This window comes from Equus caballus, chromosome 6 (genome assembly GCF_041296265.1).
Source record: "Equus caballus isolate H_3958 breed thoroughbred chromosome 6, TB-T2T, whole genome shotgun sequence".
Taxonomy (NCBI): Eukaryota; Metazoa; Chordata; class Mammalia; order Perissodactyla; family Equidae; genus Equus; species Equus caballus.
In genome coordinates, this window is record NC_091689.1 from 42,732,007 (window position 1) to 42,755,194 (window position 23,188).

The 23,188-nt window shown below is 38.8% G+C and overlaps 1 protein-coding gene across 50 annotated transcripts in view; it reads right to left on the reverse strand.

Annotated features, from left to right (window-relative positions):
• WNK1 (WNK lysine deficient protein kinase 1) overlaps nucleotides 1–23,188 on the reverse strand; it is a 163,000-nt gene that overhangs the window by 11,487 nt on the left and 128,325 nt on the right. For 16 of the 50 annotated variants that reach the window (XM_070270794.1, XM_070270818.1, XM_023642942.2 and 13 more), the window contains 18 exons: nucleotides 22,988–23,085; nucleotides 22,714–22,876; nucleotides 22,176–22,292; nucleotides 21,679–21,852; nucleotides 21,414–21,471; nucleotides 21,152–21,274; nucleotides 19,178–20,625; nucleotides 17,932–18,015; nucleotides 15,705–15,782; nucleotides 15,025–15,085; nucleotides 11,312–11,385; nucleotides 9,680–10,341; nucleotides 8,805–9,007; nucleotides 6,902–7,096; nucleotides 5,908–6,000; nucleotides 3,564–3,605; nucleotides 1,615–1,641; nucleotides 491–678 (listed from right to left, as the gene is read on the reverse strand). In XM_070270794.1, coding sequence (XP_070126895.1) covers nucleotides 491–678; nucleotides 1,615–1,641; nucleotides 3,564–3,605; nucleotides 5,908–6,000; nucleotides 6,902–7,096; nucleotides 8,805–9,007; nucleotides 9,680–10,341; nucleotides 11,312–11,385; nucleotides 15,025–15,085; nucleotides 15,705–15,782; nucleotides 17,932–18,015; nucleotides 19,178–20,625; nucleotides 21,152–21,274; nucleotides 21,414–21,471; nucleotides 21,679–21,852; nucleotides 22,176–22,292; nucleotides 22,714–22,876; nucleotides 22,988–23,085 — 3,888 coding nt within the window. The remainder of the gene's footprint in view (nucleotides 1–490; nucleotides 679–1,614; nucleotides 1,642–3,563; nucleotides 3,606–5,907; nucleotides 6,001–6,901; nucleotides 7,097–8,804; nucleotides 9,008–9,679; nucleotides 10,342–11,311; nucleotides 11,386–15,024; nucleotides 15,086–15,704; nucleotides 15,783–17,931; nucleotides 18,016–19,177; nucleotides 20,626–21,151; nucleotides 21,275–21,413; nucleotides 21,472–21,678; nucleotides 21,853–22,175; nucleotides 22,293–22,713; nucleotides 22,877–22,987; nucleotides 23,086–23,188) is intronic. The other 34 variants (XM_070270813.1, XM_070270810.1, XM_070270809.1 and 31 more) reach the window with 6 other exon arrangements.

Consider the following 23,188-nt stretch of genomic DNA (forward strand, 5'->3'; position numbering starts at 1 on the left):
CTATACGTAAAGTCTGGTGTGGGTATAACACCCAAGGATGTGAAAGGAGTGGTACTAAAATATAATTCTGGAACTGGGACTGTTCTCATCTTACAGGGTATAGTGAAACAAAAACCAAAACAAAACCCTTCATGCTAATTATTGACTCTTTCCACTTACCAAACGGGGGTGAGAGTATCTACTCTGACTGGAAATGGGCAGAATCATGTGTATGTGCATGCATGGGCATGCAGTTCAGGATGGTGACGGAAGAGAGAAGAAAAAACTGAGTTGACAGATAGGGAGCTAGGGATTCATGGAAGGAAAAATGAAAGTGTACCTGGGTGATTTTTGTCTTGTTTTCTCAAAGTGTTAAAATTCATGAGGTACTAAAGACGGTCATGGCATGAAATGTTAAGCACTAGCCTAGGTAGTTTCTATTGTCTCCGATTCAGATATGTGCTGAGTGATACTCTGATAAACTAGGAACATGGCAAAAGGGAAGACTCACCTCATAATTCATGTGTCCTTTGCTTCCTCTCCTGCCCGAAAGATTCATGGCATCTCGGGCCCAATTATCTACCAACTTGTGCAGGTCATCTGTGAATGTGCCCTTCCTGCTGGACGTCATGGCAGGAGGCTGAGCTTGGGCAGCCTGGCTGTTTACCGTGCCCCCCACGGTATTTGTGCTGCTGGTCCCTAGAGTTAGAAGAAGCAACAGAATACAATCCATTAAAAAGAGGTTGGGTAATAATTTTAAGAGGAGGAAAAACTTCACAGGATGATGAATGGCAAGCCAGAATGGGGAGAGGATGAACTGGGAAGCCATGCAAGAAAGGAAGGTTCCAAGGTTTTATTTAACCAAATGTTTTGGCCTAACAGGGTAATGAAAACAGATTCTCTTCAGGAGCTACAGATGAGGCTAAACAACTCAGGATGATGGTAGGCACAAAAGGCAGGGACCTCTTTCAGCCCATTCACATGGTAACTGAGAGTACTGAAACTTACTGCCAGTACTCTATTCCCAGCATCACATTGATGAGGGAGGTGGAGCATGGTCAACGAGCCTAGTTGCTCTAGAATATTGCAGAATGCAGGGCAAAAGAAGAGGATTTCTTGAGCATTGAGGCAGGGTTAAAGGAATGCAAAGACAGGTGCTTGGCCCACGAAAAGACGGGGTTCCCAATCCATGTGGACACTGCCACAGTTTTTAGCCATTCTTTAATAGGAAGAAGTAATAAGAGAAATAGCACTCTTTTTTCCAAAAACTTTTTCACCTGGACCCATAAACACAAATTGGTAAACATAAATCTGGGAGGAATTAAGGCTTCAACCTCTCCCAATTTCCCATGAGTAAAGAACCAAGATTACCCACAAGGAAGGTTCTCTATGGTGTGCCTGAATCTTTCAACTCCAGGAAGACATGGTTTTCCTGAAGATGACCCCAGTTTCAATTGGTTCCAGGATTCTCACCCCCTTTCCCCTCTCTTCCCAGAAGAGCAAGCACTTTCCTGTGGAAGCAACAGGAACATTCAGCTGAGGTAGGGGTGCAAAGGGCAGGAGGAAGCTTTGAGGTTATGATGAAGGAATTCTATTTCTATGGTTTGATGAGAAAGAAAGGAGTCTGTGTCCTGCCTGATTTCGGCTCTGCTGGAGGGCACACTGAAGATTATTCGAAGAGGCAAGTTTTAGGGAAGAGGGAAAGAAGAGTCACGGTCTTGTTTTTTTCCCTCACCCCCCATTTTCTTACCAGATCTCACATTTGCTGCAGAATAAATAAAAGCTACTAAAGTAAGCTGTGAGCCAGTAGGACTTAAGATATCCAAGTAAGGCTGGGGGCCAACTAAATAAATGCATACATTTTCCTGTTTTCAAGGTCAAAGCAGCACCAGAGCACAGCAACACACCTGAAGCAACTCTGCCATTTAAAAATTCTTTATAATCCATCACTGGTCTCAAGTCAAGTTTATAACCTACCACCCAGGGAACGGCACACACAAGCATGTCTGTGCTAGAATGACAGCTAATTCTGAGGTGAAGCTGCAGAGTGAGCGAAGTCACATGCTTCTTACCACCACGGCAAGACATGGAACTACTGCACTGTGTGTATTAGCTCACTTCTTAGTGCCCGCTGGAGCCACTAGGGGATTGCTGTTGCACATACAGTGTAAAGAAGAGTTAAGTTCCCCTAGAGGACAGGAAACCCAAGTGGAAAATTATAAAAGCACAGGAAACAGCCTTCCTCGAATAGCAAGAGTGAGACAGTAGTGGAGTGGGAGGCACAGGCAAAAGGACGGCAGTCATAATAATGATGACATCCAGAACAAGCGTATCACATGCATGAGGACTGTTGTCCTGTTTGAATGATTATTGCTTGGTGAGCTTGATGATGAGTGAGACAATCAAAACAAAAACCGGAAACAATCACAAGTGAGCAGAGCGGTCAAAAGCCAAATACAAGCAGCTTAGTCGAGGTGAACACTGCTTATTCACAAAGAGCTCATGCTGGGAGTCACACCTCTCTAGTCTCCTCCTGGTCACCTTTGATGCTGTGAGGCCCCTTTATAACCAAATTTCACTTTTCATTTGAATATATATTATACAATACTGCATTCTCAAAGTGGCGTTTATAGCATGAGGGAGAGTCAATCATACAGTTAACCTTCCTTTTCTAGCTTCTGAAAACAGGCTTTCCCATTGAAGAGGGAAACAAACACACACATCCCTTCTGACCACAAATTAACTCCTGGGAAAGGTGACTTGACTACAAAAGCTCTGAGAACGGGTAGTGCATTTAGTCCATTTTAGTAGTAAAGTGTTTAACAACACTTGTAATACAGATATTTCTGAGAACGCTGCTTGCTTTCCAGAGATTATACTAACCTTTAAAAGCTCTAAAAAGCACTGTATGCTTTACCACCAAAAATCTGTTTTTGATTTTCTCTCGCCATAATACATTTCCCCCATCCCCATTCCCAAGCCACCAGATCCTGGTAACAATAACCTATCATGGGCCATAACTTACTGCTTAGCATCCCAAGTATGCAGTTTTCTGGTTGACCTCTGGTGGCCTGTTGGGTTGTTGAACTGTCTGCATTTTCTCGAGGAGCCACCAGTTTAAGAGGCTGAACTCTACAACGCAGTGTTTCTCTCCTCACTGATCTAGCAGACATCTCCCACTATGATGTGAGGGTATGGACTTTTGTATGCTTTGATTACTGCTGATTTTCCAATGGGTAGAACGGTACATATTTGCTGACTAAATGGCTCCTCTTCCTAAAGGAGCCAGGTATCCCTGATCTCTCTACACAGATCCACGAGCACTATCAATCTATAATCGTCACAGCTAGGTTCACAGGGGGTCATCACTGAGAGCATTTATTATGAGGTCATTTCTTAATCTGGAAGGATAGCTAATGGTCAGCAATTAAGCTCATTAAGGAGCCTATTAGAAAGGGGCGCAGAACTAGACAGATGGAAGTTGGGAAATCAGGGAGTCACGAGGCTTCAGGGTTCAAAGAACTCATAGATAACAGGCTTTGCAATCAAGAACCAAAAGTAACAGAAAAAAAAAAGATAATTACTACAGAGCTGGTTGCAAGGACAGACTTTTTTCACCATCTTCCCTGAAGCACAAAGAGAGAGCAATGTGTTAAGATAAAGAAACATCAGTGTAAAATATTTAGAATCTCCAAACAGCACACAAAATCCCAGCAAGAAAAAGCAGGAGGGGAGACAGATTGGTAGGACCTGGGAGCCCTTGCCATAGATGTCATTCGATGGATGTATCTGACTGGCCTGTCAGCCTTAACATGGTTATCTAAGGGACTGTGGCACTACCTGGAAGACAGAAGTTGAGTTTCCATACCCAGGGTTTGTATCTAAAAGAGTAACGCCCTGCATCCAAATTCCGGGATGGAGGAGGAACACCCTCTCTCAGGTCTCACTGCTTGAATTTCAAATAACCAAGCAGTCTTTCACTGATCTTGTCCCACTTTCTGTTTCTCCTGCTGGGTTGTTAAAAAGCACTCAATTAAATGCATTAGCAATTCTACCACAGTAGACTGATAGTACCATTGTTACAATTTTAAGTCAATTTAAATTGGCTAATATATTTCCACATCCTAGACATACATACTAACCCTTTCCCATCTCAAAAAATCTTTAAAATTATGTGGAAAACGAGCAACTTTTGAACATAAATAAAGCATTAAGCCAAGCCGTGCTTCCAAACCATTATCTATTTTGAGAGCATAGAATAATGCATCCAAAACTAAGACCCCCATGCCTATAAGCATCTGTTTTCTTTCCATATTTGCTTTACATTTGCCTCTTGCAATTTGTTCACCAAGGCTTATACGATGTATACTGATATGCTATCAAAAGATGAAAGGTCTCTCATCTTAGACTCAAAATGAAGTGACAAGATTTAAGATTTCTAACCACTTTCAATTGAGCAACAGTGTAATACCACCTACCTTTAGAGTGTGATGAGAACTTATTGAATTAATTAATTTTAAGTGGTACCTGTCACATTATACTACACAAAAAAGCAATAGTTGTCTTTCTTCCCTCTTAGACATTTCAGGCTGAATAACACAGGCCTGACATGTCACATTCTACTTCAAAACACTTGTCTCCTACTAAAGATGAAAAGATGCCTTTTCATCTTTCTAGCTGGACATATAAATTACATGCTTATATATGTGTCAAGGTGCTAATATGCTTGGTCCAGTCTAGTCTAACCAGAGAAGTTATTGATCTGAGTACTCAAAAATCATACATGCTTGGAAAACTACTAAATTGGGTAATGCCTTCCACCTTATTCTTTGTTAAACAGCCCTGGACCGGTGACATGTGAGGCCCAAGGACCTCTGAACTACACTCAGAAACAGTGACGGTCTTAGCACATGCATTTTTAAAGCACTTTAATAACCACATCAGAAGTTTGAGGCCTTAACAGAGAAGATCTTTATCCAAACTAACAAAGGTTTTCTACTTGAGCCTTATTTTCGTTTTTAAAATTTTTATTTGAACGTACATTTACTGACTACCTACTATGTGCCAGGTAAGCACTGGCTAATCAGAGGGAAATGATGTGTGTTTCTCAAGTGCTACCTGCTTTTGTGTACATGATCCAATTTGATTTGTACAACAACCCTAAGAGTTAGATGTCATCTTCGTTTCACATATGGGGAAGATGGGCTGGAGAGGTTGGGTGACTTGCTATTGAGCGGTGTTTTTAAGAAGAAAGCTGAGAAATCTCAGCAATCATGTTAAAAGACCATTTTCACTTGCGGGTGCTGGGCTGTGGTCTTTAATAGAATAAATGCTTTATCAGAATAACCACACTGAAACCCTTTCTGAACTACTCATCTTGTGGAGTTAGAGGGTAGTGCTGGTGAAAGGATCCAGTGAAGAGATTCTACCATCTTTTCAACTACTAGATGGTTAGGCTTAATTGAGGAGAGAAAAAGATTTCAACCTACTCTGGAAAAAAAAAAAAAAAGAAAAATAGGGTTTAACTTTTACCTGATGCCAAGATCTAAAGGCATCAGTGGTCAAGATGCTGTCTCTTCTAATGCCAGAACAAGGGGTAGTACTGAATAAGACTGTGGAGCTCAGTCTTCATTATCTGCAATGACCCAGCAGTCTATATAGCCTTGATACCATATCTACCCTCTGTCACAGATCTACGAAGAAGCAATTCTACCAGGAAGTTATTTTGAAGTTTATAGAAACCTATTATTATTTCTATATATTTTAACATAATTAACAAAGCGACCCAAACTTCTGAGGGTAACAGTAGTTCAGCCAAGCCACTGACTAGATGATTTTACAAAGAGACAAATGAAAATGGACTGCATGATACATCAAATCCAAGCAGCAGAAAAACAAGGACAAGGAAGGAGTAAAGGTGTTACACACAAAGAGCCAAGCAGGGCGTACTCAGAAATCGGGTCCTCCTGCCACCAGGTTTGAATGTCACCTGCTCAGATGCACAGTTAAACTTCGCACAGCCTGTGAGAGGGGAAAAACAGGGAAGAACAGAGAGAGAAGAGACAGAACACAACTGCAGGATGTTAGAAACTGGAGGCTGGAGTGGTGAGATGCGCTAAGACGGCACACAGAAGAACGAGCCTCCAGGGAGAGGTCAGATATGCAGGGCAGGAGACACTAGGCCTCCATTCCCTCTATCTGCGAGATGCTGAAGCTTTCCCAGTGGGAATAACGCTGGCTAGTTTGAGCTCCTACCAACAAGTACATTCATCTTGTGAAGAGACAATCTGATCTTTAATTTCTGTGATATTGTGGCAAAAGCACCTATGCTAGTTATATTTTTTTTCAATCTTTTCCACTCAGACACCCAACTCCTTTCAATTCTTGTTCTAATGTTACTAGAAGCTCTTTCCTCTATAGGAATGTTTTGAGTGATCATTAATAAACAAAACTATATTAAGTATACTATGGATAAAATTTGAATTGCAGGGCTATTCATCTCAGTATGCTACTCTCATACTTAGAAGTTGAAAAAGTCTACAGTGGCTAAGCAAATGCATTAGCTTCCAGACACATTTGGTCCAGGGAATCTCCAGTCTAGTATTAAAATGTAAGTTCCAAATACCAAATGAATCATTCAATTGGTCAAGTCCTCATATAGGCCGCAGATGTAATTTGTTGCTGTAATCCCTTGAAAAAAGCTATTTCACTTGATGGGAGCAACAAGTCCACCTAACCTAATCATCACCCAACTTCCCCTTTCGAACCAAAGATCCCTAAATGTACAATACACAGGCTGTGTTCTGGTCAGCTGGTCTTCTAACCCACCTTAACAACAGGTTACTCATCAGGCTTTTGTCCCAGATATGGCAATATCTCCATTTTAATGTTTTGGAAGATGATGGTTGCTTTCATCTCTTACCTTGACCTGGAGCAGAAAGGCTTGGTACTGAAATGGCACCATCACTGGTGAAGGCTGAATAGAGGTTGTCACTGGAGGGAGATGGCTTAAGGGGCTGTAACAGCTGATTCTGCCCACTCTCTGGCATGTGGCCAGGAGGGTGGAGGGTCTGCTGGGGGTGCAAGACTGAGGCTGAACTCTGACCAGACAGGTTACCTGCCAAAAGATAAAATGGCATGAGGAAACGTGTATAGCTTTCCCAATGCACTTTATAGGCACTGCTCTTATTCCTCCAATTTGTCCCACCGAGTGACTAATAGTGGGTCAAAAGCTGTAACTGATGAAAGAATAAAAGGCTCACTAACAGGAGGGGAAGTGAGGAATGACATGAGAATCAGGGCTATAGGAAACTATCCCAAAAGGTTTTTAGCTTTAGATAACTGAGATGGTTCACAAGTCTGAGTTGAGCAGGGAGACTAGAACACGTAGTGGATACGAGAGAATTCCATTTTCTAATTCCATGATGGCTTTTTGTACCCTATTATAAAACACTGAGTTGGATCATGATAGAAATAGGTTTGGTAGGCAGTCTCTGCTTAGTCTTTCTTGTATGCATATGTCAAATCAAGTAATAAGAAGTTTCAAAAAGTGACGCAGGTGACTACAGAGCAATGCATATTTAAAATTGTTCTTGGAAGGTGGCTTTCAATAACTAGTCAAGTGTCTTGAAATTGACTGACTTCTCTATTCCCTAGTAACTAGTGGAACAGAAGTCCATTCAAAAAGTACGTCAAGAGCCAGCCCTGATGGTCTAGCAGTTAAAGTTGGGCATGCTCTGCTTCAGTGGCCCGGGTTTGGTTCCCAGGCATGGAGCCATACCACTCGTCTGTCAGCAGCCATGCTGGAGTGGTGGCTCACATAGAAGAACTAGAAGGGCTTACAACTAAAATATACAACTATGTATTGGGGCTTTGGGGAGGAAAAAAAATAGGGAGGAAGATAGGCAACCGATGTCAGCTCAGAGCAAATCTTTCCCAGCAAAAAGGAAAAGTTATGCCAAAATTGGGAACAGAAGCTAAATTAGCTGATATCTCTTGTAATCACATCTCTACTAATGAATTGATGTGCTAGAGATTAGAGATCAATGTGCTAGAGAAAAGGTTTGGGTCTCTGAAAACTTCTGGGAGATGGAAAGCTGCTATGAAGTTTGCAACTACTCTCCAACATGTTAATATTAGACCTGGAGGGCAAATATGAGGTATAAACTTATTTCAGTCCTTTTCACTTTTCCACTAATTATCTGTTAACATTACCATAATTTCACCAAAATGTAAAATCTATCACAATTAAGACAAACAATCATTTATTACAAGTGATTATGATTTAACTATTTTTCTGATTACAACCACTAGCAAGTTTTTTATTTCAATACACATAAATGAAATAAAAACTTTAATCAAGGAAATTACCACTTAAGACATACCCAAATAGCTATATGAAATTTACATTCATCCCAGTTGCAATTATGACCAATTCATTCACAAAAACGAGGCATTTACCTGAAGTTTTACTAAATAGAGAACAATGTTATTTTCTTCCAGCTGCTCAAGACTTCGGTGAGGTGTGAGTTATATGAGTTACCACGCAAAGCTACATGTTTTATCCTTAAGAACAGCTATAAATGAAGACTACCAGTAGATAGCAATATGAGTTACAATGGAATAAGCCATTGCACTAACACATTCTACTTCCATACACGCAAAAAGAGGTACTATAAACATGGGGAGTAGGAAGTAAGAATATTAAGACATTCAAACTCCTTTGACATTTAACAAAAACAGCACATGTTCAATAGGTTATATACAAATGGAGACAGAAACAAAAGATGGGACAGCCATGGCTGACCTGGTCCAGGGCTTTTTACCTGAAAGCTGGGGGCTTTTATTTCCCAAGGAACTGCTGCGACTAGATTTGCTGCCTTTGCTCTTAGTGGGTCGCCTTCTTCTCCCTGAAAGGGGGGCAGCTGGAGGAATAATGACAGCAGGGGGAACCTTGCCCAGTTTGGTATACAAAGATTCAATTTCATGCTTCTGGCGACTCTGCAGGTCTTGAATCTCTTTAAGATGTCTATGAAAGATAACCAAACATAACTCAAAAATATTATAATCATCTTTGTTTAAACAAGAATTAACAACATATTCTTTAACCTCCAATTCAAGTATTTACTTACTCATGAATCTTTTCCCCAAACGTATTTAATCTTGAGATTCTAGTTTGTCAACTTATCTTGCTGGCCTTCATTACGTAAGCCAAATTCTAACAAGCTCCTAGCCAACAACAAATGGTTGCTGATGCGTTACGAGAAAAAGATTTCCTGATTTTAGAGGCTATATGCAGGAGTCCAGGATTTGCTACTCTGATCCAGTTTGTCAAATATGACCAAAAAACCCGCCAACATCATCTACATTTCAGTGCCATTACCAGATTCATTTGGTAGACTAGTAAATAGCTAAGGTTAGGTTAATAATGATAAAAAGTGCTATTAATAAAAACAATAATATAGTAACCATAATACATGGGTGCTGAAAGAGTTCCATAACTAGAGATGCTATGGGTTCTTATGAGCACAAGAGACTCAGTGAGAACTACATTCAGATAACTAGTTTTTGCGTATCACCCTCTCTTTAAAAGAAACAAAACATAAGCATATTGCAGTGAAAAGAATACTAATCTAGGCATCAGGAGCTAGCTCTTAATAGGATCGTGCCATTATTCTCTCACAGGAGGAAATATACGTACTTTTCTCGTAGTCGCCGCAGCTCTAACTTTAAGTCTTCATCTTCAATATCTGACTCATTGTCACTACTCATGTAAGAGGAGTTGAATGAATTACTAAGGCTTTGACTTAGATTTTGGACAGGAAGACTCTTTGAGCTCAGCTGATGGGGGGAGTGTGGACTACCTGAACCATCATCCACATCCCTACTTAGGAAGGCAGCCTCCAGGTCAGAAGATGGCCCGTTAAGATGTGAAGGCTCTGACAGTTCAGGCTTTTCTTTCTTTGGTATCACAGCAGGAAGAGTAGCTTGTTCCAAATCCATAAAAGGAGGAGACGCCATTGGTCCTTCTTTCTTTGCTTCAGCGATCTTGTCTTCAGTTCTTGATACAGAGAAACGACCTACTTTGTTTGCTGTAGTTGTCACCTGAAAACGTCCAACCTTGGTAGACTGCCCAGTTTCTGACTTTGCTGCTAAGAGAGGAGTTTTGTGGGCACTATCTGGCACATCTGAAGAGATGCCATGAATGGTTACGCTATTAGGCTCTGGCTTCACCAGGGTACTCTCTGGACTACTACTTGATAGCACTGAGGACTCTGAAGTGCTGGATTCAAAATGAACAGACTTTGCATCTTCTGACTTACTTTGACCCTCTTTCTGGGCCTCATCCATTGCTACTGAAACCTGATGGGAAGAGACCAAAGTGAGATTAAAAAACAAAGTCTCCAATGCTCAGTTTTTAAAATGGACCATAAAAAACTGAATCACTTTATTTCCCAGTCAGTGAGTAGGCTGATTATTTGTTTCATAGTCCCTCCATCTTTGACTGTGAAAACACAGAAATCAACAGGTCATGGAATCTTGAAGGTTGCTTACAAATAAGAAAAACTACAAAGATGAAATCCAATAAATGTTAAATGCCAGTTAAGCTTCAAGAATCAACACAACTAACTGCTACTAAAAGGAGGATCCAGATCCTTGTCCTAGTTTGTCCATGTATTTTAACTACAAACTCAGCCCAGCTATCAACTCTCAGAACCTCAGTTTACAAATGAGAAAAATATCACCTACTATCCCCAACTCCAAGTGCTATCACAAGAATAATCAGAAAGTCATTGTGAAAGCAGTAAAAAAAAAAGAAAGAAAAAACGATTTTTCAAAGCTTGTTTGGCACTACGTACTAAAAGCCAGAAAATGTGCAATTGTTGGGCCAGCTGGGAAAATAAAGGGAATATAGTATCACTCGATGCTGACTCAGTATTTTCACTTCAGAAATTAATCCCAAGAAAATCATCTTACAAAGGGGAAAATGTTTTTATATACAAAGATGTTAAGTGTTACTTTACTTATTATGCTGGAAAAGTAAGAAACAACCTAGTGACTAACAATAAGAGAATGGTTAGGGAAAGCAGCTACTAGACGGGGAAAAAGCCACAAAACACATTCAGAGGAGAAGCAGGGTCAATTTTAGATGTACACGTTTATCTGAGGAATGGAATGGAAGGAAATATATCCCAAAAGAGTAATCCTGGGGGGGTTGGAGGAAGGGCAGATAGCATGACTATCTGCCCCATGTCCCAAAAGGTAGGTAAGCATTTTATTATATACATACTCCCTCCAAAGAGGGAATCAAGGCAAGAAGTGATTGTCTTACCTGAAATCGCCCCATCTTAAAAACACCAGTTCCTGAAGTAGTTGCTAGGACGGGACCTTCTGTGACTTGAGAAACTGAAACAAATACATGGAGAAGGAAAAGAACTTAAACGGCACCTCTTTTTCGTTAACTTCTTTTCCCTTTGGCCAGAAATACAGCAAAATGAAACTACTTAACAGATGAGGAAACTTTTTAGAGGCAAGGAAAATCTCCTTATCCTCCTTTCTCCTTAGGCTTTGTCCAACAAGGGGAAACAGTTATTGTTTGCTCTCCTACTAGACACCTTTAGTATGAAAGATTACATTGTTTGTGAAAAACTGTCAAAGTCTGAAAATACATCATTAACCTTCTACCTGTCCTTGTACACATGTACAAAGGATATGTTATTGCTTGAGGGAATAAAAGTTACATTAAGCAAAGCAGCTTCACAGTTTAACTACAACATTAACGGATACTATAAAAACTAAGAATAACAAGCAGTAAAAACTCAATTATTCATTCTTTAACTCAAAGATATAAATAAATGAAGTGAACAATGAAATTTTAAAAGGATATTAAAGATAGGATGTTAGGATATTATAGGATACTAGGATATTAAAGACCCATTTTTAAATGAAAATCGGCTATGGCAACTGGTTAAGGCACTTAGGCAAAATCCCAGAACAGGACAATACAGGTGTCAGAAGCATTGATAAGTAGTTTTGAGCAACTTGAAAGCCATCTAGGTCCTATTTTCTAGGGACAATCACTTGTTCGAGTTTCTTTTTAGAGAAATGTAGATACATACCTGAATTTCTTTATTTTATACAATGAGTAGAATACTGATTTTGATATTTTCACTTAATGATATAACAGAGATAATTTCATAACAATGTCTCACTCTTTTTAATGATTGCATAGTATTGTACTGTATGTATACATCACATATATGTATACTTTTTTTATGTCCCATATTTTTTTTTTTTTTTTGAAGATTTTATTTCTTTTCCTTTTTCTCCCCAAAGACCTCCGGTACATAGTTGTATATTCTTCATTGTAGGTCCTTCTAGTTGTGGTATGTGGGACGCTGCCTCAGCGTGGTTTGATGAGCAGTGCCATGTCCGCGCCCAGGATTCGAACCAATGAAACACTGGGCCCGCCTGCAGCGGAGCGCGCGAACTTAACCACTCAGCCAAGGGGCCAGCCCCCTTTATGTCCCATATTTTAACTGCGCTTCTGATGGACATTTAAGTTATTCAGAACTTCTTGCTATTATAAACGTGCACTAATAAATTTTTTTATAGATCTGTGGAATAAATACCTAAGAATGGAAATGCTGAATCATTTCCATTTACAACTTTGACAGGGGCTGGCCCTGTGACCAAGTGGTTAAGTTTCCGCGTTCAGCTTCAGCGGCCTGGGGTTTCACCGGTTCAGATCCTAGGTGTGAACCTAGCACCACTCATCAAGCCATGCTGAGGCAGCGTCCCACATAGCAGAGCCAGAAGGACCTACAATTAGAATCTACAACTATGTACTGGGGGGCTTTGGGGAGAAGAAAAAAAAAAAACAACTTTGATAGACTTTACTAAACTGATCTCCAAAGAGGCTATACCAAGGCACTGGTGGCTGTTAAACTTCTGAGTTTACCAATTAGAGGTAAGAAATGAAATCACTTCTAGTTTTACTTTGCATTTCTGTTATCTTGAAGGAACTTAAATATTTTTATGCCTAAATTTCTTTTTTCTGTGTCTTTTGATTATTTTTTGGTCCATGTTGAATTTATAGAACTCTTCTTTTTTTTTCCGCAGGGAAAGTTTTCCCGTGAGTTAACATCTGTTGCCAATCGTTCTTTCTTTTTTCCCCACTCCCCAAAGCCCCAGTACATGGCTGTATATCCTAGTTGTAAGCCCTTCTAGTTCTCTGATGTGAGCCACCTCTACAGCATGGCAAGTGACAGATGGGTGGTGTGGTTCTGTACCCAGGAACCAAAGCCAGGCTGCCAAAGCAGAGCATGCTGAACTTGAACCACTAGGCCATGAGGGCTGGCTCTAGAACTCTTTATATTAGCAAAACGAGTCCTTTTTGTGATATGAACACACACACACATTTCCCAGCTTTTCATTTACCTTTGGACCAAATGGCATTTTTTTTTCCCCATGAAGAAAATTTCAGATTTATTACTGCTTCTAGGTAGGGTATTAAACATACTAACACCTTTCTATATATCAAGGATCAGCAAACTATGATCCATGGACCAAATTCAGCCCACTACTTGTCTTTGTAGGTAAATTTTATTGAAAAACAGCCAAACTCACTCATTTATGTATTATTTATTGCTTTTGGGCTACACCAGGAGATTTGAGTAGTTGCAACAGAGACTATACGGCCAGTAAAGCCTAAATTATTTACTTTCTTGCCTTTTACAGAAAAAGTTCATCGATCCTGCTCTAAACAGTTAAAAAAACGCAAAATATTCCTTTTATATCTCCTCACAGTACTATTTTATGATATCACATTTCATCTTTGATCCACTTGGAATTTATTTTGGTCTAGGCTAGCAATCTATCTTTGCTTTTTTCCCAGATGGCTGTCCAGTTGTCCAAACCATTTACTGAAATATCCTTTCTCTCACTAATTTGAAAGGCCTTTTTCATATTCTACATTCCCTTTTAGTTTGTCAATTTCTAGACTTTCTAGTCTGTTCTACTGATTTTTAAGTTACTTCTCTTAAAATAAGAGAGCCAATTCAGAATGTAGTTGCCTTGAAAATAACCTAATTTAGAGAGGTTTTAAGTGAAATTTAGCACTTAAGGAAGGAAGACAAGAAGTAGTAAGAGCATTCAGGCAATCTTATTAATAGGTATACAGGGAAGTAGATTTATGTCAGGTGGTGCTGAGGAGAATGGATATACTGTAAAAAGGGAAAATTAATATTAAGCATGTGCTATACAAAATCACGTAAATATAGTATAGCTCATATTTAATAATTTTAACTTTTGAATACAAATGATTCTGAAGGAAAAGGTGACCAAAAATAGAAACTTTAAAATTCCTAGGTTCTGTGGGACTGATGATGTGGTGACGAGATTCACAACAAAACTTTAGAACAGTAGTAGCTGATATGAACTTACGACTAAGCACATGGTGACAAAAGTTTCAATAAAATATTTAAGCTGTTGGTATGAATAATTTTTACAAAATTAAGTTCGAAATATGCCTCTCTAAAGAGATTATATTTATGGACATGGCAATTCTAAAGACGTCAGAAATAGATAAAAATAATGTTTAAACTGATGAACTGAAATCTTACATTTGTATTTCTACTATCTATGCTATTCAAGCTTATCTCTCTCTATATATAGCCAGTGTCACAGAATGCAAGAGGTCACCAGTAAATTAATTTTTATAAATATGCTTGAATTTCCTTATCTATCTTACCAAGAATCAAAGGGTGTTATGCTAGGAAACTATCATTATCCCTCGCATGTCCCCTCACCCCCCAAAAATAACAATGTAAACGATTCATTAATTTGCTAATACCACCTGTTCTCGATATTAGTATCAATGCTCCTTGGTCACGAAATAAATAAAAGTGTTCTTTAAAATAATCTCAAATACACTTACATTCTCAAGAATGTGTCTTTCTTGACTATATTGACTATTTAGTCAATATAATCAATTATAGGGAGGTCTGGAAGTGGTAATATAGGAGGAAGAAGGCTGATTCTCACCATCCTTCTGGGGCTGTGCTGCTGCTTCCGTAACGGCCGTTGGAGCCACCACAGACACCGGCTGCAAAACACACACAGAGATACCACAAAATCTTTAGCTTACGGGACTCAAACTCCTGTCATGCTGCTTTGCTTCTGGTTTTTATAAAAGGCAGAAAGAAAGACAGTATACATGAAGACACACTTATGTCTGACGCAATTTGCTATTTTTTTACAGCCTAAACATAAGTCTGATGTAAAGAAAGAAAGATTTTTAAGAAGAAATTTTGAGTCTTAATCCTTCTATATTGCTTTCTTAATTTTTCTCAAGGGATACTTAAAATTATAACTTTGATAATCATAGAAAAGTAGTAATTAGAACAGTATTGTGTCACAAGCCTAAAAGGAAGAAGGTAAAACTTTAAAGTACAACCTCCTCCAAAGTATAAATACAAAATCCACAGGATTGATCTGTGGTATAATTCTAACCAGAGGTAAGACAAGAAAAGTATCTTTCAAATCAAATCTTTTCCATAGTTACACTGGGTCGGTATTACTCTTTCCTTAATCCATCTCATTTCTGTTGGCTGAAACAAGGAATAGGTGTTAAAGGTATTAATAGCGGTCTAGGTTACAGTTTATGTTCCGGGAATATAATATTAGAGTTATGGGAAGATTTTACTAAGATTTTCAAAACTTACACCAACTGCAGATGTCACTGCAACAGTCTCTGGACTAAGCGTTCTTCTCAACTGAGCATCAAGATCTTCCAGAGGTTGCTGTGAATAAACGAAAACCACCACAGTAAGTAAAGGTCTTTGGCATATTCAGAGCTGCTATTTATAGCCAATTTATATAGGATATACTGTTTTATGCTTTAGATTGACACACTATAACACGTGTCTATTCAGTGAATATAAAACTCAATATAGTAAGTTTAACTTAGTTATACTGCTTGAATGATTTACCAGTCTCTCAAAATTTTACGTCAATCTCCCAAGCCTTAGAGAAACTCAGTTACATTTATGTTTTTAGTTTTGAAGTCTTCTTTCTTAACTTCTACGTTTGACGCTAAAGTGACAGAAAAGCTGTATATCTGTCCTCTCCTTAAAAGTACATTCTGAAAAACGTATCAAGATCTATTGGTAGATTAATTGTATCACATGTCCCCTATTTTCTCTTTCAGTTTGGTACCTCTGAGAACTTACCCTTATGAATAAAGATAGCATTAACATATTCTGTCACTATCAAGGAATATTATTCTTTTCCTCAGGTCTTAACAATCTACACTCTTCTATCCTGCAGACGGCAGCAAGGAGGAACTGAAGGTGTGGGCATTCCAACTTGTTAACCCGGCCTTACAAGCATCCGCCCCAAGGCTGTAACTTTTATCCTTCGCCATAGTCTCTAATCCTACATCTATTTTGGCTTCTATAAGCCTATTCTTCTGAGGCCTTCATTTACGCTTCTCACTCTACGTGCAGGCACTATCCACTTACTCTCCCTGTCCACATGTCTTATTTGCTGTTTCTCATCACATTTGGAGCCTTCTTAGGAATTTGAATACAAGCTTCTAATGAGAAAATAGGTTTAAAATTCCTAATTTACAGATTGTCACAATGCAATTTTTTCAAAATTTGGCAGTTGATGGACTGGGTTCTCTGCTGGAGTTACTACTTTATTATGGCAAATTCCTTAAATCATGTTCTGTTGTACATCTGGGATTAAAGAAGCAGGGATAAATTCACACTTCTCAAGTTAGCAATTTACCAAGTTTTTTTAATATATGATTCTAAAATAAATTCCTAATTTAGTTTCAACGTTTACTAGTTTGTCCCATGTCAGAAGCTTTTTCATGGTTATAATGGGTTCATAATGAGTACTTTCCTTACGGGAATTCAACTAAATCTGTGGGGTAGGGTGGGAAAAGGAAACAAGAATTTAAATATTGCAGGCAATTCTGACCACCAATGAGCAGAACTGAGCGTGAGATGGGAATCTCACATTCACGTCACTGGTCTCAGTTCCTCTATAAGAAATCTCACGTTAGCTGAGCTGTGTGGTTTTTGTATTTAAAGATATAATACATATTTTTCATGAAATATAACCTGTAAACTCACCTACATGTAACTCAATTACTTCATTAGGTGGTCACTGAAAGAAATGTCAAACATTCAAGAAAAAATTGGTAGCACTGAACTCATAGAAAAAGGGTATTATCAGTTATCAGTGTGGTACACTTTCCTAAGGAACTTTCAAAGTTTATTATTATTATTATTTTTTTTGGTGAGGAAGATTGGCCCTGAGCTAATATCTGTTGCCAATCTTCCTCTTTTTATTTGAAGAAGATTGCCCTTGAACTAACATCCATGCCAATCTTCCTCTATTTTCTATGTGGAATGCCACCACAGCATGGCTTCATGAGCAGTGTGTAGGTCTGCACCTGGGATCTGAACCAGTGAACACAGTGAGCTGCCGAAAGCGAAACGTGAATTTAACCACTATACCACCAGGCCGGCCCTCAAAGTTAATTTTGATTACATATAATTTTTTACTTCCACAATGGTCTAGAACCTAATCTCATACTTAAGATGTAATTTCACTATTTTACAAAGGTGTGAATGATAGAAGGAGTTATATTTGTCTAGCAAAATGTCAACTTTGCTATTTTCTTTCTTTGTAAAATATGAAAAAATATTAGTATCAAATGTTTTCTAGATGACTTGAAGCAACATTACAGACAAAAGAACTATGAAGCTTCTTACTTTAAGTAGGGCCTGGGTCACTGGCTACACTTTTTCAAAAGAAAGTTCTTACTAAGTCAAAATCAAAGAGGAGCCAGAAGCCAAGATCACGCAATGGAGAACTTAAATAGGCTCTCTGAAAGAAAGTAGGGAGTAACAAGAAATTTGCCAAGTTTTGGTGCACCTGAGTTAGTGAAGGTCCTGGAAAAGGTGGCAGCTGATCGCTGGGTAGAGTACCAGCTGGAAGTTCAGTCCCCACTGGCAACACCTATAGACAATGAAGAGAAATTCAACATGAGACTCTAAGAGTAAAGACTGCATACTGAAGAGCAAATAAACTAATTCGAATGCAGAAGCATAAGAATAAAATGTATCTGGTTATGGCAGGCTTGTCATCTGGGTTACATTCTGGTATCTATCTTAAATAAAGGACGTTATAACCAAGATACTATTATAGGAGTTACTACGACATAATAAAATGAATAGTAAAATTTAATAAAAGGTTGTTAAGTATGGAAAATAGAGAACAAAGGCTGTATGGACATGAGAGACACAGTCCAGATATTCTTGAGCCACTTATTTAGTAAAGTATTATCAGGTTTTTCCTAAAACAAACAAGACTTCTCTGAGAAAACAAGACAGCTCAGAAAGAACCAACAGGCAGGTGTGATTAACAAAAGGTACCAGAAATCTACTACTATGAAACAATTTTCATTTTGTCTGAGTGAATCCACTATATTACCTTACTATAAAAGGAATCTCACATCAATGGCAATGCAGAAAGATGAGTGAAGCATACAATACAGTAGAAAAAGTACAGCCTTATTATTTGGAGAAGATCAGAGAGACTGAAGATGGCAGAATGAGAGGAAATCCACCATAGCAGAGTTAGAAAACTTTTTCTAGTTATTTTATTCCTAGGATAAGATTCTTTTCTCCTCCTCTGTATCAAATTCATCACCAACTTCCAATTTTTTATAAACCCCATATTGCACATCTGTGGAACCTAAGCAAAGCAGAAAATTTGCTTCATTCTCATTGAAACAAAGATTGTAAACTGCTGTTACTATGCATATTTGCCAGCAGAAGCATTCAGATCCCTTTTGGGATACAGATTTCTTCAGCTTGTACCAATTAGGAAGAAATGGCTATATTTTACCTGATTATTACACATTCTTAGAAAATCAGGCAGTATAATTAACCCCCAAATCCTGCCATATTTCAAAAGAAAAAGCATCTCATGTTTAATGTACATATAGCCTAAAATCACCTTCAATCAATTTATTTAATAAATACCAGGTGCTGACTATAAGCCAGGCATCTTTATAACTACATTTCTAATCGGTAAGGCCGAGCTGAAAAAATACACTTACTAGGGAGAAAAAAAAAGTGATCATATTTATCAAATTATTTCAAAACAAGAAACTTACTGGAGCCTTAGTTAAAGATGGCTTTGATGGAGTAGTTCCGGGTTTCACTCCTGGTGTACTGCTGACTGGGGCTGAAACATAGCTGACTGGGGTAGAAACCTGACCAGGTGTGACCACTGGTATAACTGACAAACCAGTTGTTCCTAATGGCAAACTAGTTGGTGGTAAGCAAGTACTTGTAGTGGATGTCATGAGTTTGCTTGGTGCAACAGCAGTGGTTGGGATGCCTGGTGTGACAGTGGTCTCTACTACTAGTGACGTCTCCAGTGAGACAGAGGCATGTTGAGCTCCAGATGAACTATGTTCACTAAAGAGAGAGCGTAGTTTTTCCTCTAAAGTCTTTATGTCATCAATCCCAGGAGCTTTGGGTTGGGTATCAGCATCTATTTCAGGACAGTGAGTATGGGGCTGATTGGGAAGCAAAGCTGGCTGAGGCTGACTATGAATTAGTGTCTGCTGTACAGCAGGCACACTGGCAACAGGTTGCACCAAGGGTGGGATACTAGGTACTTGTGGCAATAAAGGTGTAGAAGTAGGTCCTGCTGCTTGGGGAAGGACAGGAGTAGAAGCTACAGCTGACTGGATGACCAAAGGATGCACCCCACTGGGCTGAGAAATAGAACTAGATACTCCTGCTCCAGGGGAAGAAGATGATGCAGAGAGGGACAAAGCCAATCCAGTTGCACTGCTATGAGATGTTTTATCTAGTGAGTGTGCACTAATCACCACTGTTTCAGCTAGAGTAGGAGCAGAGGTGCTGCTGCTAAGCTGAAAAGCAGGCTGTGAAGCTATGCTTGGGAATGGAGTGGTGGTAGAAACTGATGTTAACGTGGCTATCCCAGTAGTACTGCCTGCTGCCTGCTGAGATAATACAGGTGGAGGCTTAGCACCCGGGGCAGCAGCACTGCCCACTGTAGAGGCTGAAGTTGTTGAAACTGGTACAGAGGGCAAAGTGCCTATACTAGAAACAATGCTCCCAGATGTGGGAGCCTGAACTGACTGGGATGTTGTTGATATTGAGACAACCGCAGGTATTGTTATGCTTGAAACCACACTGGAAAGTACTGGTGATTCAGATGCAGGTGGTACAGGGAGACCACTTGAAGTTATTACACCTGTGCAAGTGGCAACTCCGGCAATCCCCTTTTCAGTGGGCACTGTAATCTCAGACTGAATTACTGATGTGGAAATGTCATTAAGAGGGCAGCTAGTTGCAGAGACGGATACTGAAGGTGTGGCTGCTGCTGTAGTTGGGACTCCAGCAATGCTAGTCATGGAAGGAGGTACCACTGGAAATGTTGGTCCTGTATGACTAAAGTTGGGAGGTGCTGTACTGGGTCCTTCTGTCATTTGGGTATGTCTAAGTTCAGAAAAGGCCTGCTGTAGACTAAGGGATGAAGCAGAGTGAGACAAGTTCATTCCAGTGCCATGAGACGTAGAGGCAGCAACTGCAAAGGAAAATAAAAATTTCAGAATCAGTCCATTTTAAAAGGGTAGTTTTAAAAGATCATCCTAACAATCTATTTTTGGATTACCAACAATGCCACATACCAACAAGGTTTAAAACCTTTCCCTGGGAAATGATAGGTTGTAAAACAGTAAGTTTGATCAAGGTAAGTTAGCTTGTATGAATATCTGTTTCTGAAGAAAACACGGAGTAACCTCAAAGTATACACAATAGTACTAAATAGAGAAATAAACACATACTACTATTATCAACACAGAACCTATTACATGGGTTATATTTAGTATAGTGGTCCTTTCGGGTTCTTTTTCTTTAATCCTCTCTATTCAACATCTATTTCCCGCCTCCATATGTTTGTCTGTTGATCATAGTCTCAATTTCCTACTCTTCTTTACTGTCTATGTCATCATTTGAACTACTGCTTGATAATCAAGCTTCCAAAATAGCAGAGATGCTGTAGAATTGATGTAAAATTCTACATAAGGCATATGGTAGAAGCAATTCCTTACCTGTATCTGATGTTTCACTGGTGAAAACTTTTGATTCTCGCAATCGACTCTCTGGCACAGGACTCACGATAAAACGTCTTCCGGCAGAATGAACGACTTGAGTTAAAGAACTGGTAGGAATGCCTGGTTAAAAAGAAACAAACCACTTAATTACATTATTATTATATATACTGTCACCAATATGAAGCTTCAAGATTTCATTATTAGCATACAACTTCTTAGGTCAAAGGTAAGAACAAACATGAAAAGAAAAGAAATTCACCTATTTGCTGTGGCATAGAAGATGAAGGAATCGGTTGTTTGAATTCTCCTTCCAATTTCTACAACAAACAAAAGTGATTAAATTCATTCTCAAATGCAATCTTAATGATTAGGAAAAGCAAATCGTCACATGAAAAGAACATAAATGTCTGATCATCTCAGTCACATGTGTAATGTGATATCAGTAGACATTCTGCATGGCAAATTTGCTTTAGAGAAATATTTTAAATAAACAAAAAGCTTCACTATGGGAATGGTGAACCTACCTGAGAACCTGAAAAGCCATAGTCATCCTTTCCCTGCAGACTCTCCAATCCCTGCTCACCCTCTGGTTCCACACTGACATCCTCACTGAGCATTTCATCAGCTTTTTCAATAATTTCCCTCACTTGATCCACAAATGACTCTCTTTCTATTGCTAGAATAAAGTCATTGTTCACCTGTGAAAGAAATATGATTTCAGTCCGATTAGTACAGTGTTTCTTAAGCTTTAAGTCATTCAATTACCACTTTCATGACTTTTGCCCTATTTGCATACCACATATTATTATTTACTTGATATACAAGTTAGTTCTTTAATACTTAGTTAGACATGTCCTAGACAAAAACATCCTAAATCATACGTGTGGTGTGCTGGTTATATTCTTATTGAAACATATACAATTTGTCAAAATAGATAACAAAATATTGCATATTTGCTTAGGGCAGTGGATAGTAAGATCAAGCACTGAGGTAAAATTTGGAACTTTAAATGCAGACATACCATAATTGTTGCTATCTCCTCGGGGTTGTCACCATCTAAATCAAATTTGAATGTAACCATTTTCCGATTGTGAGTCTCTAATTGACATTCTACTACTCGGTCTCCTTTATTTGAAACCTAAAAAGAAAAAAGAAAAGGTACTTCATATCTCAGAAGACCATATTTAGCTTTGCTACGGAATTTGAGAAAGTAATGTAGATTATCACTTGAACTTAAGCCTGATGTTACCAGTACTCCTTAAAGCACTGGTACTTTGCCTCTTAAACTGGTAAAAAGAAAACCTTAAAAAAATATCAGCCTTTGAGCTGCTTACTCATTTTCCACCGAATAGTCTGGAAGGAATATAAAGTCTTTGTTCTACAAATTAAAACTCCATTCTTTTTCTAAAAGGTAAATAATACCTCTCATAGAAATATGAAATTTAACAATATCATTTAGGTGATGAGAAGATCCCAAACTTTCATCAATACATCTAAGCCCTAGAAACATTTAAATGATATTAACTAACTATATGAAACCCACAAATCAGAGTACTTACATTCAAAATTCTCAATTTTGGGCGTGAAGTCTTTTCATGACGAGAACGACTTCTTACAGATTTTCGATAATGCCGTTTCGTGGTTCTCCCTTCATGCCTTCCACTGGATGATGGCACATTCTCATTGCCATCACTCATACCTGAAGCAACATCTGAATGTGCACTTGAAAAAATAAAAGCTCAGTTTACAATATGAGATTTAAATATCTAACATTTTAAAGTTTCACACCATCCTACCTACCAGTCAAGAAAGGAGAATTCTACTTTTACATACCTGTCTATAGAAGAGACCAAAGTGGTAGGCTGGGTGGGTTGTGGCTGTGCTACTGGAATTGGCTCTGGAGGAGCAACCTGAGCAACTCCCTGAGTACTCTGTGAATAGAGAGGATAATTCAAATCTTGGCAGTAATATATTTTATTATTCACCATTCCCAATAAGCTACTCTTTTTTTTCTTATCCCTCCCCTAAGTCCTA